This window comes from Dermatophagoides farinae, chromosome 4, assembly GCF_024713945.1.
Source record: "Dermatophagoides farinae isolate YC_2012a chromosome 4, ASM2471394v1, whole genome shotgun sequence".
Taxonomy (NCBI): domain Eukaryota; kingdom Metazoa; phylum Arthropoda; class Arachnida; order Sarcoptiformes; family Pyroglyphidae; genus Dermatophagoides; species Dermatophagoides farinae.
The window spans coordinates 544,802-558,813 of NC_134680.1; the positions used below are offsets into that span (position 1 = coordinate 544,802).

The following is a 14,012-nucleotide window of genomic DNA, read 5'->3' on the forward strand; positions in this document are numbered from 1 at the left end:
TTAATTTGGGTACATCATCATCAATCGATGACTTTTGATTGCATTTCATTAAATTGGAATTTCTCTTTATATTGTAATTAGAGTTTGAATGGCCGAAAAGATTAAATAATGCGCAATTTGTGTTAATATATCAATCAATCAAACAATCAATCAAAAAGAAATCAACTAATCAACTACTGTGGATTATCACATTATCGATTGATTGATTCAACCTTGAGAAAATGCGTGCGTGCGTGCTTGTGTGAGTACCTCGCTTGTTGGAACCATTCATTCCAATGGGTCAAAAATCATCTTTTTGGTTTAATTTAATGAAAATTTTATCATCATTTGGTTTAAAATTTTATTTTTATTTTTTTTAATATCATCAAAAAATATATGCAAATGTTTGATACAAATGTTTTTTGTTTTGTTTTCGGTGCTGAGTGAGTGATGTAGACAAAAAAAAAAGACAATGACCAAATGGATTTGAGTGAATGCGATCAGGTGTACAGGAGAGATTATTATCATTATGTTTTTTTCGTCAGTTTTAAATTTTTTCAATCATGAATCAATCAAGGTTTCGTTTTTAATATCTAAAAACAAAAGAATCAAAAAAAAAAAAAAAAATATTAACCCATTTGATAATTTTCATTTAAAAAATTAATTGTATTTACTTACCCGCCGCCATGTCCACCACCGTAACCACCACCACCACCACCATATTTTTCTTGGCCATATCCACCATGATAGCTTTCATAATGTGGAATTTTAATTGGATATGGTACTTTAACATAAACTGGATATGGAATTTTCACTGGAATCTTTACTGGTATAGCTACCGGTACTTTTACTGGCACTTCAATAGTTTTCACTTCTGGTTTTTGTTTGACCATAATTGGCATTGGTACATGGTATGGTACTTCTTTGATAATTTTCATCGGTACTGATACATGATGATGTACAACTTCTGGTTCATCTTTGCCTAATAAATCATCAAGCATATTGGCCATTGTTTGTTGTAGAATTATGGCCAATACTAATAATGATTGTAATTGATATATTCGATTGTTGAAATGCATTTTTTTTGGTTGTTTTTGTTTTTCGGTCAATATGTCGATATTACAAAATGAAACACACGGAACAAAACAAACGAATTGAATGGGATGATTTGAAATGGATGATTGAAGTGAAAATAAAAATCTTGAAGTTTATATACTATGTTTGTGTTTCCATCATTCAGCATTAAAAAAGAAAAAACATTTGAAGAAAGAAAAAAAAAGGAAAAACAAACTGGATCCACAATTTATTAATGATGACGATAACGATGACGACGATGATGATGATGATGATGATAATGGCCGGCCCATATTAGAAAAAAAATTAGAACAAATTAAATCTGTCCGAAAAAAAGAAGTGAAAGAGAGAGAGAAATTTATTTACAACAATCCGAAAAAAAAATTTCTTACCATGTAATCATCAAATGTAATACAACAATGTCATCATGAGAAATGCCTCCAATTATGGTACACGAATGGATCATTAATGGGGAAAAAAAATCGTGAATCATGAATGAAATAATGGAACGCACAAACACACACACAATGAAAACAGATTGATTTTTTGATTATCATCATTATCATCAGTGATTGTTGTTGTTGTTGTCTGAAAAATTATTTTTGCCATTGAAATGATACAGGCATACAATGTCAAGGCCAAAGATTGTTTGTCTGTTATTCAATTTTTATTATTATTATTTAATCTCTCTTCGGTGGTGATTCCGGCAAAAACAAAAAAATAAAAAACACGGTCCATTATCAAATTGTATGGGCCAACCCATCACCATTTAGTATTAAAAAAAAAATCAAATTTCAATCGAATTTGATCCAATTTCAGCATTTTTCGTTGTTTTCAAATTATTGAAATTTTTTTTTATTTGTTCTTGTTTCATTTTTGCTCCAGGCTAACAAAATAAAACTAGAAAATAAAGTGAAAAAAAAACGAACACAAACGCGCGCGCGTTCCAATTTTCATCATTTGTTGTTTATCTTTATAATCAGTGAAAATGCAAATGGTGTGTGAATAGCCTGTGTGTGTGTAAATAGTTATTTTCGAACGTTCCAATAATCCCTCCAATAATAATAACGAGTAAAAGGTCAAACATTTTAAATTTTTTTTTTTAAACAAGAGATGAAAAAATTCTATCGATTTAATCAGAAAAATTGATGAAATCAATTTTCCAATTCCTCAACATCGAAACAGTTTTTTTTTGTTTATTTCAAACAAAATTGTGAATTATGATCATCTTTGTGAAAAGTTTGATAATTATCAAGATCAAGATCAAGATACATTCATGTCCCAAATCATCATCAGCCATGACATTATAACATACTTAAATTGTAAGTGTGTTTGTTAAATTCAAATAATGAGACAAATTATGATTTGTATTTTTTTTTTTAATTTTAAATTTAGAAATTTTAAAATGTAAATGTATAACCAACTTTATGCCAAAAACAAGATCTAAATATTGATGTATATTGTTCATATGATGGCTGGTCATGACAAAATGATTCAAATCTATTGATTGTTGATTGTTTCAATTCCATTGCATATGTATTGTTACAACCTCGTGCAACATCTATTTCACATTGTAATGTATACCATACGAAACAACAAAATCCAAGTGAATTAATATACTAAATAATTATTGTGGTGATATGGTATGTATAGACACGAAATGAGAAAATCAATAAATCGATAAAAAAAATCCAGAAATGAATCATTACTTACAAAATCATCGATTTTTGTACCATAATATCGTAGTGCTTTTATTTCACAATAATCAAATGCTTCTTTCTGTTCCAATGTACATTCAACGGGTGGCCCGTAAACAGGTTTATATGGATAACGTCCACAATCAATTTGATCAATAATCAGCATCATCGATAATATTACTATGGACAACATTTTTTATTCCGGTTTTTGGCAACCACCACCACCACCACAAAAGTGGTTTCTGTCTGGGCAATTTCAAGTAAGAATCAAATTTTTTTTTTGTTTGAAAAAATTTTTATTTAATTATTCTAATGATGATTGTTTTGTTTTAGTTTATTTGTTGTTGTTTAATTGAATGAATGAATTTAATTACATATTGCATCTTTTCCTAATCTAAAATAACGATATGGAATACTGGCCAAACCACCACTAACAGTTAAAAACCATTTCCATATAGTTGCCAATATTTCTGGACAACTATATTCGGTGATTAGAATCACTATAGTGCCTAAACCGCTCCAATACCAGAAATTTTTTGAATTTGCTGTATCAAACATGAAACATTTGGTAAAAAATTTATTCAAACGATATTCATCCAATGTTAAAATCGGTTGACAAAATGATCCAAAATCATTATTCATTTTATAATTTAAATAATATGCAAATGTTTCATTACATTCATGTGCCACAAGTAATTCACATTCACATTGTGCCCAAACAAAACAGCAAAATTTCTCTGTTATTTCATACTTGGATAAATTATTGAAAAAATCATAATCAAAATCAACAAGAAAAAAACTTACAAATTCATCAACATAAATATTGAATCTTTGTTCCATTTGTTCTTGGCAATCATTAAATTTTCTTATATGTGATGGATTACATTCTTCGGGTAAACCATTACTATCTAATAATGATTTATATTGATATACACGACAAGAAATCTGATCAATGTTCATCATCATCATCATCATCATCAATAGCCATAATATCCAGATTGAATTGAAGATTTTCATGATTCTGTTACATTGTAATTCTACTACTCTATTTGTGATTTTATATACATCCAAAATGGAATTTCGAATGCTGAGGAGGTAATAATTTCGAATTTTTTTTCTTTTGAAAAAAATATTTTTATTTAATTAATTTTTTGAATTTTGGATATTTTTTTTTAGGACTGTTGATGCAAACAACAATCTATTCTCTAATGTCATGTAAATATCTTTCATAATTTACATGATAATTAACTAATGGATCCGGTTGTTTAAAACTAAGAAACATGCCAGTAACCTGTGTAAAGATACAAAATCCACACATTGGACCCATCCATATGCCGAAACCGATGGTCAATAAAATGGCAGCTATAATTACTCCACCAAATATCATTAAATCAGTGTTATTATAATAACAAAACCATGAAAATTGTCCATAACCATTTTGTTCACAAAACGGTTTAAACATGTCGATTGATGTTGCCTCCAATAACCTGGTGAAATTGGCCGCATTCGTATTGGATTTTACACAGACTTTAGCAATTTTAATTTCACATGATAACTGTTTCCAAACAAAACAACAAAATTTTTGTGATATTGTATACTATTAACCACCACCAGCATCCATCCATTCGTCGAGATAGAAAAAAATGTTCAACAAAAACACATGATATATAAACAAACAGGAAGAAAAAAAAATACATCATACATACATAATCTTCAACTTTTGTTTTCCAATAATCAGCGGCAAATATTGTACAACTATAGAATAAATTTATTACTTCCAATTCTTTACATAAATGTTCAGGTAATTCTAATATTGGTTTATATGGATAAAATTTTAAAATACTTTCATCAGCACCGGCCACTATTTTAACAGCAATGGCCATCATTAACATAAATGTTGTTGTTGATTTTTTGAAGATAAACATATCAGCATTATTTTTTTTTTCAAAAAAATTTTTCTTTCTTTTTATATTCAATTTTCTAATTATTATTATTTATTCATTCATTTATTTTTTTTATTATTATTACCACTACCACTACCACTATTGTTCTGGATAAATAATTTTCTTACCAACATTAATCATTTCAAATATTAGACCATCTGAATCTGGATGTGGTTCCCAATATTTTTCATTGAAAAATGTATTATAATATTGTGCACCAATATTGTAGAAAAATAGACCAGTACAAAACAATGTAATTGGTCCCATTGGTGTTAAATAGGCAACAATAGCCAATATAACAATGGCAGCCAATGCAAGTATCCATGTTTGTTTGGTTGCAAAACAATAAATATCATCATATTTGATTGGTTTACAAAAATCGCCAAACATTTTTTTAGTTGCATTCATTAAATTATTACCATAATGGGATTTTTTTTTCGTACATCTTTCAACTATATATAATTCACATTTCAATTGTGACCAAACAAAACAACAAAAATCTGATGTTGACATATACTTTTGTGTATTTATAAATATAAAAAAAAAACAAGAATCAAAAATCAAAATTTATCAAATGTATAACACACATACTTACATAATCATCGACAGTGATACGCCAACGTTTTCTTTGTTCTTCTTCACAACGATCAAATTCAGCACGAAATGCTGGCTGTTGACAATCATTATCGGGTAAACCATATACAGGTTTATATGGATATAATTGTAATTGTTTATATATACTAATTGGTTTCGTATTGTTTACATGTTTCGATGCAAACGATCTGAGTTCAATCCATGCTTTAATTATGCTCATTACATCAATTGATTCAATACCATTTGGTAAAATTAAAATTGATAGTAAAAATATATTTTGTAATGATGATGATAACATAAACAATAACAACAAAGACGATGATTGTGTTGAAATAGTCGCCATTCGATTAATCATGTTTTTTTTTTTGATAAATTTTCAATTTGCTCATGACTTTTATATGCAAAAAAAAACAAACAAAAAATGCTAATTTGATTTGAATGAATTTATTTTTATTTCCACATATATTCAATTAAATAATTTTGTTTCAATTAAACGTATCATATATGATTCTGAACAAGTATTATGAACAAATTGACCGATACAAAAAGCAAAAAAAGATACATTTGGAAGCATGATTACAACAGTTCCCATGGATAAAATGGATATTAATAAAAAATAACCTGCATATTGTTGATTCGAACAAAGTATATCATCATATTGGATTGGTTTACAAAAATCGCCAAACATTTTGATGGTTGTATTTTTCAATTGATCACTATAACGTAATGTGGATTTTTTTTTATTACATTTTTCAATCACTTTTAATTCACATGATAATTGTGACCAAACAAAACAACAAAATTCTTTTGTTGATATCAACTAGACCATATATATGTGTGTGTTTGGTGAAAAACAAACAAACAAAAAAAAATTATCATACATAACACACACACAAAACACATTCACTTACATAATCATCGAGTTTAATATTCCAACGTTTTCTTTGTTGCTCTTCACAATGATTAAATTCAACACGAAATTCTGGTTGTAAACAATCATCATATGGTAAACCATATACTGGTTTATATGGATGTAATTGTAATTCTTTTAATAATTTTATTGTTTTTTTCGATTCAATTTTGGATGGAAAAAAAATTAAAAACGATATTAAAAGTAAAAACAGCGACGACCACGACAACGATAATGATTGTGTTGTTGAAATAGTCGTCATTCGATTCATCACGGCTATATTGGTCATTTTGGTTTTCTCCATACATTGGTATTTAAAGTGGTTGGTTGTTTCGAATCAAACAAAATTGGTCAAATGTTTTTTTTTTAATTAAATTTTTTTTTATTTATTAAAAATTTTACAAAAATGAATTGGACAACACACCCATTCACCCACCTACACATGCATGAATATCGAAGCAAAAAAAAAAATTTTTCATTTGTTTGTTAATTTGTTACCGGAAATTAAATTAAATTAGATTAAAACATTCATTTCGCTATAATCGATTTGGAATCGATAAATTTATTTTATTACCACTTAAATTATTTGTCATTTTCGTTGATGTCGATACTAACAATGGTTTTGTTGTCGCTGTTGTTGTCGATAATACACCCGATACAAATCGATTATAACGGATACCTTGTGGCAATAATTCAAAATCACCAATAGGTTGATGATATTGACGATCCGGTAAACAGATTGCCATTAAAAATCCACGATCCATACCAGATTCTTGAAGATTTTCCACAGAAAATGTTGGATTATTCAATAGATTTTCTTTATTCATTCGTTTTAAACCAGATTCCAGGGCGAATGATGCACTTTGATCATATGTACGTAATGTACTACGTATAATGGTTATTTTGGTTTTTGTTGCTGAATTTTCCTGTTGCTGCTGCTGGTGTTGTGGACCAAATAATCGTCTTAATAATTGTTTCAGACCATAGATTACATTCGGTAAAATTGGTCCATTAAAATCCAGCGTTGTTATCGTTCGATTATTTGAATCCATTCCAATGTCGGAAGCAGCAGCGTTCACCGTTTTATGACGAACGATAATTGGACGTAAACATGCTCCATGAAATGCAACAGGTGCCAATATCGTCGGTGGAATACCAGCCAAAGGACCAGAAGTGGAAATACAAATCTTTCGTTGATTAATAAACAAACCTAACAATAATTGTAAATTTGCGATACCATTCACACGTATAAGACTTCGAACTTTGCCTTGAGCACTTTGATCTTCGATTTGTTTTTTTCTTCGATGTTTACCACTACCAGCACCACCACCACCATCCTCTGAACTTGTCATTAATCGACGTCTTCTTAATGATGATGTTTCCAAACTTGGAAAATCTTGTTGACTAAGTCCTAAACTTTCTAACCATAGATTCGAAGATTCTTCATCTTTTTCATCATTATCATTTATATCTTCATCATCATCATCATCATCGCTACTAAAATCTTCCATTTCAATACCTGAAGATGATGTAGATGTTTTGGAATTTTCATCATTTCGATTCCCAATGGTAGTCGATGATGATGATTGATTCATATCATAAAATGGCATTTCAAACGGGATTCCTTCTGTTTCAAGTAAACGTCTAAAACCAATCGTCGTTGGTGTGATTAATGCATGTGCATCATTTGCATTGGTTATGCCGGATGCACGAAATAATATGGTGAAATTATTGGCACAAAGATAAAAATATGGACAATATTTTGTTTTTAGTAATTTAAATAATGAATGAAGAGCTATACAAAAATCTGAATATAATGAATCAGCAATTGAACCTGTTGGTGATATTTGAAACATTGGCGGTTTCATTGATGATACATGAGAGCCTGGTTTCAATTCTGGTTGTCGTGGAAATAGACGCATCCATGATAAATGTGGATATTGCCATACTAAACAATTACGTTGAAGTTCAGAACAGAAATTCTGTTCCGTTTTTGTAGAATCAATAATACTATTATCAATCATTGATTGTTGATCATTATTATTGTTTGATGTACCACGAACAAATTGATTTAAACCATTAGATTCATCTAATGAATTAAATGTACCATTAAATGGTATTGAACGATTAAAAACAATTTTCATTCGTGTTTTTAGACTCCAATCAATTTGTGGTGAACATAATGGATAAAAATCCGAAACAATAACATTCTTCTGTTGATGTTGTTGAAATGAAGGAAATGATATCTGTGCATTTTCATCATTGAAATCCAATACACGTGTGAATGTATTTTTCTTATTATTTCCATTCGATACCTGTGATAATGAACGTCGAACAACCGGGAATGAAATCTGTGAATTATTATTACTACAACGCCGTGGTGAACGCAATAATTTTTTCATCAATGGTGAAAAAGTTCTTTGTTTTGGTGATTTAGTTGATGATGATGATGATGAGGACGAATTGTTGTTGGTGGTAGATTGCTGTTGTAAACATTTTAATGGTGAATAAATTTTCTCCACTGTTTCAATTGGTAATTTACATCTTCGTAAAGCAGCTGTAGCTTTGCTTGGTGAAAAATTTTTCTTTACATTTGTATTCCGTTGCTGTTGCAATCGTCGACGAAATAATTCTGATGGTTTCATAAATTTTGGTGATGATCGTGGCGATGATAATGAATCGGATCGTGGACGTTTTTTTGTCGGTGTTTTCAATGGAGATTTGTCCATGTTTTTTTTTTATTCAGAAATTTCTATTGCAAAACAAAGAAAAAAAATACAGAAAATCATAAAATGGCAATTCTCAGCATATTCTACTTACTCAAACATCAATAAATAAATGAGATCAATTTTGGCTAGATGATCCAGAGAATCAAACTAGGATTCTTTGGATCACTTTGAATGACCACAGCTGAGAAAGCAAGGGGTCAGAAAACTTGTCGAATAAATTTTTGGAGCGCGCTCAAAACACACACACACACACACGAAACTGCTCACACACACAAGTACAGAAAAAAAAACCGTTGATATTCATTTATACGCATGCGCAGTGATTTTATTGCCATCACTTAACCATAAACAGTTGGCTAGCGGTATAAATAAATGAGTGTGTGTGTGTGTGTGTGTGTATGAAACGGCAAATGTAAAAATTCAAATCAATTTTTGAACGAAAAAAATGGCGCCAAAAAAAAACATTCGAAAATTATTTTATTGAAAAAAAATCGAAAAAAAAATCCAAGATAAAATCGACGATATGAACTGAAATTTGATATATTTTTTTTATCGATCATTTTGATAAATCAATAAAACAAACAAACAACGCAAACACACACACATGTTCATTATCATATCATACGAATCAGAATCATTTTTTTTTGTAACTTTCACCATTTTTTCCCTTTTTTTGGTCAGGCTACAAAAGAAAAAAAAGGGGAAAAAAATTTTGCTGAAACAACTACAACGCACAGCATACATTGATTGATGATATGATCAATTTCGATGGATGATAATGTTGATGATTTCAAAAAAAAAAAAAAAAATAAAAAAAATTATTAAAAATATCCAATTACACAGGATGAATGATTGATAAAAAAAATTCATTTTTCAACAAGAAAAACATTACCATCATATATTTGCACATTTTTCGACGAAAGAAAAAAGGCCCATGGTCATGTAATTTTTTTTTCGAAAATTCAAAAACATTTCATTTACAAATTGTGGTAAAATGATGGCCAATAAATCTACTACTTTGGAATCGACAAAATCATCATCATCATCATCATCATCGTCATCGTCATCAACAAAATCTGTGCATTGGATTTATCAAAAATTCTGGTTATTCACAATATTCTGGCTGATTATCGTTATGATTATTGTGATTATAAGCACATCGTTTTATGTTTATTATGGTATTCAAGAAAAAAATGATGATTCCACCACCATTGCCACCACAGCGATTGAATGGCTATTTTTTGGTGATGATAAAAATTGTACAACAACAACAACAACAAATCTCAATCAACAACAACAACAACAACAACAACATAGTGGTACGAAATCAAAACAAAAAGATGGACGTTGGGCATTAATGTTTGATGAATTTGTTGAATCAATCAAATGTTTGGGCAATTTGATTGAAGATTCAAGGCAAAGTATGTGATTGGAAAATTGGAAATTGGCCCAACCAAAAAAAAAAAAAAAAAATTTAATTTTTTTTTTCTCATCAAACCCAAACCCAAACCCCTCTCTCCAAAAAAATATATGCAGATCAAGCTGAATCATGTTGTCGTTATGATGCATTCAAACAGGTGCTTGTTGAACGTGCAATCATACGCTGTCCAAGGCTAGAATCGGAACCAGAAAAAATTTTACATCTATTCACACCATTAAATCGTTATATGAATCATAAATGTAAAGATGTTGATACCGATACATTTGCATGTCAAATGATGTCATTGGTCATGACGAATTGATGATTTTTGATTATCGAAATTTTTTTTTTCATTCCATCCATTTATTTATTTGTTTTGAATGATGGTCCTTTCACAAACAATGTGTGTAATATTTGACTTTTTTTTTGATCAAAAATTTGTGCGAAAAAAAGTAATAAAAAAAAAATTGAAAACAAATGTATCCATTTCACTGGTGATTAGAAGGATAATGTACGTTTTTTTTCATTTCTGTATTGTTGGAACAAATATTTGTCGACACAAACAAAATTCAACAATTTTTTTTTTGTTTGTTTGAAATTGAAATTTGACCCAAGAAATCCTATGATTTTTTTTATGTAATACACCGACTATTCCGATGAAGAAATTTGATCATCAAACATTTCGTCATGTTTTTCAGGTTTTTTGTTTTGTTTTTGTTTTTTGTCAATCAAGTTCAAAGTATCATTTTGGATCAGGATATTTCCGTGGTATTTTCTTTTTTTTTCGAGTCAACAATTTTTTTTTTGATCCATTAATCGTGACACATCAATAGCCCGATAACAAATCAAATACAAATCAACTGTGCTGAGTACGACCAACCAACCAACCTATAGCAACCACAATGGTGGCAATAGTGTTTTCGAATGTTTTAGTTGGCTGGACAAATGAATGAAAAAAAAACATTCGAATTTGAGAAAAAAAAAATCATCATCAATTGTCGTCGTCGTCGTCATCGTTCAATGTCAATCAAAACGGTAATCATAATTCACTTTGAAAGGAAAACAAAAACAATTTTTTTTTTCGTTCGTTGGCAAATATTTATGCATCATTGTCGTCGTGGTCCGAACTGGCTAAAACACTAATTATTCAAATTGTTTCGTCCATTTTTTTTCCTCGTTCATCATCATTCATTTTATTATATATACCTATAGTATGGTTTTCACATGTAAGTTTTTTAAAAGGAAATTGTAATGAATTTTTGTTTTCAAAATTCTTTTATTTCATTGATGATGTGATTAGGTAATTGAGATGAACTATCTGGCAAATGAACAAACAAACAAACAAACACAGTGGTTTTTTTTTCTTTTTTATTTCATCAATCAATTTTTTTTCTAAATGATCATTCAATACAATTGAAGAGATTGGTATAATGTGGAAAAAATCAATATACACTGTGCTCATTGATGATTATATCCATGGTGATAATCAAATCAAATTATCAATGATATTAATCAACATACAAACATCAGCCACAAATTTTTAAATGTCAACATTTGAGCATATCAACAGTCTAATTTATTTTTTTTTTTGTTTAAAATAGCAACCAGTGTGTTTGCCTGTGTGTGTGTGTGTATGTGTGGATAAGGTGTTTTGTTTTGTTTGATTTTTATCAATTATTTCTTGTGGAAAGTATTATATCTCGTCGTATATTATGTTCAGATTTTTTTTTTGTTGTTGGATAGTGAACTTTTTTTTTTTTTTTGATTTTCAATCATCATTTTAAAGAAATGCCAACAACAACAGCAACCACATGTGTGATCTGAATGATGTGAAATTTGATACCATACATTGAATGTAGGTATATCGGTTTTTTTGTTGTCGTTGTTGATTTAAATCAGATTCTTTGAAATCATAAATAAACAAACAAACCAGTGATTCTTTTCTTGATTTTGATCCCAAAATCAAAAGTTTTTTGTCTTCAATCATAATCATCATTCTGCTGATGCAATTAAATTTTTTTTTTCTTCACACAAGGTTCATGTAATCAGTGGTTTTTTTTATAATTCTGAATAACATCTCGAATTTCACATTCGAATATTTTTGTGATTTCATCAAACAAGAACAAGTAAATCATTTCAAATCACTGAAATCAATTTTTAATCATTATCATTTTTTTTGTAATATTTAGCTGATATTAATCTTTTTTTTTCTTGTTACAGGCGTCATCTTGACTATTACTAAAAAATACATCGGGTGTTGTATGGTAGTGGTGGTGGTGGTGGTATTGATTCTCTATTGATTTATTGAAAATTTATACACTAACTCACTCTTATCATCATCATCATTGCATATATATTTCTTATATTTCCATTATCCAAAAATGATAACATCATTGTCATATGAACAAATGAATGGATGATGAATACTGCACATTAACAAATCAATAGAAAGTTTTCGATATAGATAGATAGATGGCAAGAAATCATCATCATACTTAAATATATTCCAACAATCATCAAATAGATAAGATTGTAAATCATCCAACATTTACAATCCACACATAGCAGACTACCAGTACGGTTGGGACCCAAAACAATATTATTGCAAAGAACAAAGAAAATCTGTTGATTGGATTGTTTGAAAAGAGCAAAAAAGAAAATTATTTGGCAAAAAATTGACAAAAAAAATCAAATTTTCTATTCATTACAGTTCATTCTGATTTTATATATAATAACATTTACAAATTAACAAGAGTTGTTCATTTGCAACGTATAGAAAAATGTCAAGAATTATTCCAAATCAACAATCATCAATTTTCATCATTATTTCATTGTTTTTGTTGTTGGCTTTATCATCAATAACCGAAGCCAAACAAAAAGATGGAAAATTTGCCACAATATTGGATGAATATCATTCAACAATTAAATGTGTGATAAATATTGCTGAAGAAACCATTCCAGGTATGTTCTTCTCGAGATGATATAATGATGATGATGTTAATTGATATTTTCTATTTTTATATTATGAATCAAGAATTGGATGATTATGTTGCATGTTGTGGATTTTGGGCCATAAATGATTGGCTACAGAATAAGGTAAGCGAAGAATGTGAAGAAGATAACGTGAAACAAGTACAACATATTAGTGGCCTGGTTGAACCACAAATTCGTCAACATTGTACAGCATATGAACGTGGATCATTCACATGTCGAATGTTGATCATAATGCCAATCGTGATGGTCGTTTTGTTTATATTGTTTGTCATTTCATTCTGTATTTGTGCACATGTATCGTTATTTAAATGGATCCAAGTACGACGTAAATATCGTCGTGTTGTAAATCTTAATCTACAATCTGATGAACCATTTGTATCGGCAAAAATGATGAATGAAAAAACCAAAGGCAATGGACAGACAATGAACAGCAGTAGCAATGATTATGGTCATCATCATCATCAATCATCACGATTTAAAAATCAACCATAGAAAAAAAACGAAAAAAATGCATGTTTTATGTTTTTTTTTTCGATTGTAAATAATTATTAGCTTAATTTAATTTTTATTAGGCTCAAATATAAATTTTTGGAATAAAATTTTTCAAAATGAATAAATAAGAACCGTAATGTTTGCGCATATATATGATTTATATCGAATCTGTAATCTAAT

The 14,012-nt window shown here is 29.1% G+C and overlaps 8 protein-coding genes across 10 annotated transcripts; 2 read left to right on the forward strand and 6 right to left on the reverse strand.

Annotated features, from left to right (window-relative positions):
* Window positions 1-292: 292 nt before the first annotated feature.
* Window positions 293-1,945, reverse strand: LOC124491287 (uncharacterized). The gene is made up of 3 exons (XM_075730581.1): window positions 1,446-1,945; window positions 658-1,375; window positions 293-572 (listed from the first exon to the last, which is right to left on the reverse strand). Exons 2-3 carry the CDS (start codon window positions 1,056-1,058, stop codon window positions 566-568), a joined length of 408 nt encoding a protein of 135 aa, XP_075586696.1. The 5' UTR covers window positions 1,059-1,375; window positions 1,446-1,945; the 3' UTR covers window positions 293-565.
* Window positions 1,946-2,453: 508 nt separating this feature from the next.
* LOC124491289 (uncharacterized) lies at window positions 2,454-3,004 on the reverse strand. Its single transcript, XM_047053929.2, has 2 exons — window positions 2,767-3,004; window positions 2,454-2,672 (listed from the first exon to the last, which is right to left on the reverse strand). Exons 1-2 carry the CDS (start codon window positions 2,941-2,943, stop codon window positions 2,454-2,456), a joined length of 396 nt encoding a protein of 131 aa, XP_046909885.2. The 5' UTR covers window positions 2,944-3,004.
* A 65-nt stretch (window positions 3,005-3,069) lies between these two features.
* LOC124490677 (uncharacterized) lies at window positions 3,070-3,839 on the reverse strand. Its single transcript, XM_047053217.2, has 2 exons — window positions 3,555-3,839; window positions 3,070-3,500 (listed from the first exon to the last, which is right to left on the reverse strand). Exons 1-2 carry the CDS (start codon window positions 3,765-3,767, stop codon window positions 3,117-3,119), a joined length of 597 nt encoding a protein of 198 aa, XP_046909173.2. The 5' UTR covers window positions 3,768-3,839; the 3' UTR covers window positions 3,070-3,116.
* Window positions 3,840-3,919: 80 nt separating this feature from the next.
* On the reverse strand, window positions 3,920-4,675 carry LOC124490675 (uncharacterized). The gene is made up of 2 exons (XM_047053216.2): window positions 4,457-4,675; window positions 3,920-4,347 (listed from the first exon to the last, which is right to left on the reverse strand). The coding sequence occupies exons 1-2, from the start codon at window positions 4,673-4,675 to the stop codon at window positions 3,949-3,951; spliced, it is 618 nt and encodes a 205-aa protein (XP_046909172.2). The 3' UTR covers window positions 3,920-3,948.
* A 111-nt stretch (window positions 4,676-4,786) lies between these two features.
* Window positions 4,787-6,460, reverse strand: LOC124490673 (uncharacterized). The gene is made up of 3 exons (XM_047053213.2): window positions 6,199-6,460; window positions 5,289-6,107; window positions 4,787-5,209 (listed from the first exon to the last, which is right to left on the reverse strand). Exons 2-3 carry the CDS (start codon window positions 5,640-5,642, stop codon window positions 4,793-4,795), a joined length of 771 nt encoding a protein of 256 aa, XP_046909169.2. The 5' UTR covers window positions 5,643-6,107; window positions 6,199-6,460; the 3' UTR covers window positions 4,787-4,792.
* A 95-nt stretch (window positions 6,461-6,555) lies between these two features.
* Window positions 6,556-9,379, reverse strand: hd (humpty dumpty). Its single transcript, XM_047053210.2, has 2 exons — window positions 9,018-9,379; window positions 6,556-8,949 (listed from the first exon to the last, which is right to left on the reverse strand). Exon 2 carries the CDS (start codon window positions 8,924-8,926, stop codon window positions 6,734-6,736), a length of 2,193 nt encoding a protein of 730 aa, XP_046909166.2. The 5' UTR covers window positions 8,927-8,949; window positions 9,018-9,379; the 3' UTR covers window positions 6,556-6,733.
* A 397-nt stretch (window positions 9,380-9,776) lies between these two features.
* LOC124491291 (uncharacterized) lies at window positions 9,777-10,824 on the forward strand. The gene is made up of 2 exons (XM_047053934.2): window positions 9,777-10,347; window positions 10,463-10,824. The coding sequence occupies exons 1-2, from the start codon at window positions 9,921-9,923 to the stop codon at window positions 10,666-10,668; spliced, it is 633 nt and encodes a 210-aa protein (XP_046909890.2). The 5' UTR covers window positions 9,777-9,920; the 3' UTR covers window positions 10,669-10,824.
* Window positions 10,825-11,198: 374 nt separating this feature from the next.
* LOC124490674 (uncharacterized) lies at window positions 11,199-13,986 on the forward strand. 3 transcript variants are annotated; one of them, XM_047053214.2, is made up of 5 exons: window positions 11,210-11,572; window positions 11,647-12,201; window positions 12,382-12,472; window positions 12,567-13,307; window positions 13,381-13,986. In XM_047053214.2, the coding sequence occupies exons 4-5, from the start codon at window positions 13,127-13,129 to the stop codon at window positions 13,830-13,832; spliced, it is 633 nt and encodes a 210-aa protein (XP_046909170.1). In that variant the 5' UTR covers window positions 11,210-11,572; window positions 11,647-12,201; window positions 12,382-12,472; window positions 12,567-13,126; the 3' UTR covers window positions 13,833-13,986. The 3 variants fall into 3 exon arrangements, with proteins under 3 accessions (XP_075586825.1, XP_046909170.1, XP_075586826.1); XM_075730710.1 differs by having other exon boundaries at window positions 11,199-11,572; window positions 11,647-12,472; XM_075730711.1 differs by having other exon boundaries at window positions 11,647-12,387.
* The last annotated feature ends 26 nt before the right edge of the window (window positions 13,987-14,012 follow it).

Coding starts and splice junctions, on each gene's coding strand:
- LOC124491287 (XM_075730581.1), bottom strand. CDS start 1,058: ATGCATTTCAACAATCGAATATATCAATTACAATCATTATTAGTATTG.
- LOC124491289 (XM_047053929.2), bottom strand. CDS start 2,943: ATGTTGTCCATAGTAATATTATCGATGATGCTGATTATTGATCAAATT. Junction 2,673..2,766: donor GTACAAAAATCGATGATTTT/GTAAGTAATGAT, acceptor ATAATTATTTAG/TATATTAATTCACTTGGATT.
- LOC124490677 (XM_047053217.2), bottom strand. CDS start 3,767: ATGAAAATCTTCAATTCAATCTGGATATTATGGCTATTGATGATGATG. Junction 3,501..3,554: donor ATATTTATGTTGATGAATTT/GTAAGTTTTTTT, acceptor AATTTATCCAAG/TATGAAATAACAGAGAAATT.
- LOC124490675 (XM_047053216.2), bottom strand. CDS start 4,675: ATGTTTATCTTCAAAAAATCAACAACAACATTTATGTTAATGATGGCC. Junction 4,348..4,456: donor AAACAAAAGTTGAAGATTAT/GTATGTATGATG, acceptor GGTGGTTAATAG/TATACAATATCACAAAAATT.
- LOC124490673 (XM_047053213.2), bottom strand. CDS start 5,642: ATGATTAATCGAATGGCGACTATTTCAACACAATCATCGTCTTTGTTG. Junction 5,210..5,288: donor GTATCACTGTCGATGATTAT/GTAAGTATGTGT, acceptor AATACACAAAAG/TATATGTCAACATCAGATTT.
- hd (XM_047053210.2), bottom strand. CDS start 8,926: ATGGACAAATCTCCATTGAAAACACCGACAAAAAAACGTCCACGATCC.
- LOC124491291 (XM_047053934.2), top strand. CDS start 9,921: ATGATGGCCAATAAATCTACTACTTTGGAATCGACAAAATCATCATCA. Junction 10,348..10,462: donor GATTGAAGATTCAAGGCAAA/GTATGTGATTGG, acceptor AAATATATGCAG/ATCAAGCTGAATCATGTTGT.
- LOC124490674 (XM_075730710.1), top strand. CDS start 13,127: ATGTCAAGAATTATTCCAAATCAACAATCATCAATTTTCATCATTATT. Junction 13,308..13,380: donor TGCTGAAGAAACCATTCCAG/GTATGTTCTTCT, acceptor TTATGAATCAAG/AATTGGATGATTATGTTGCA.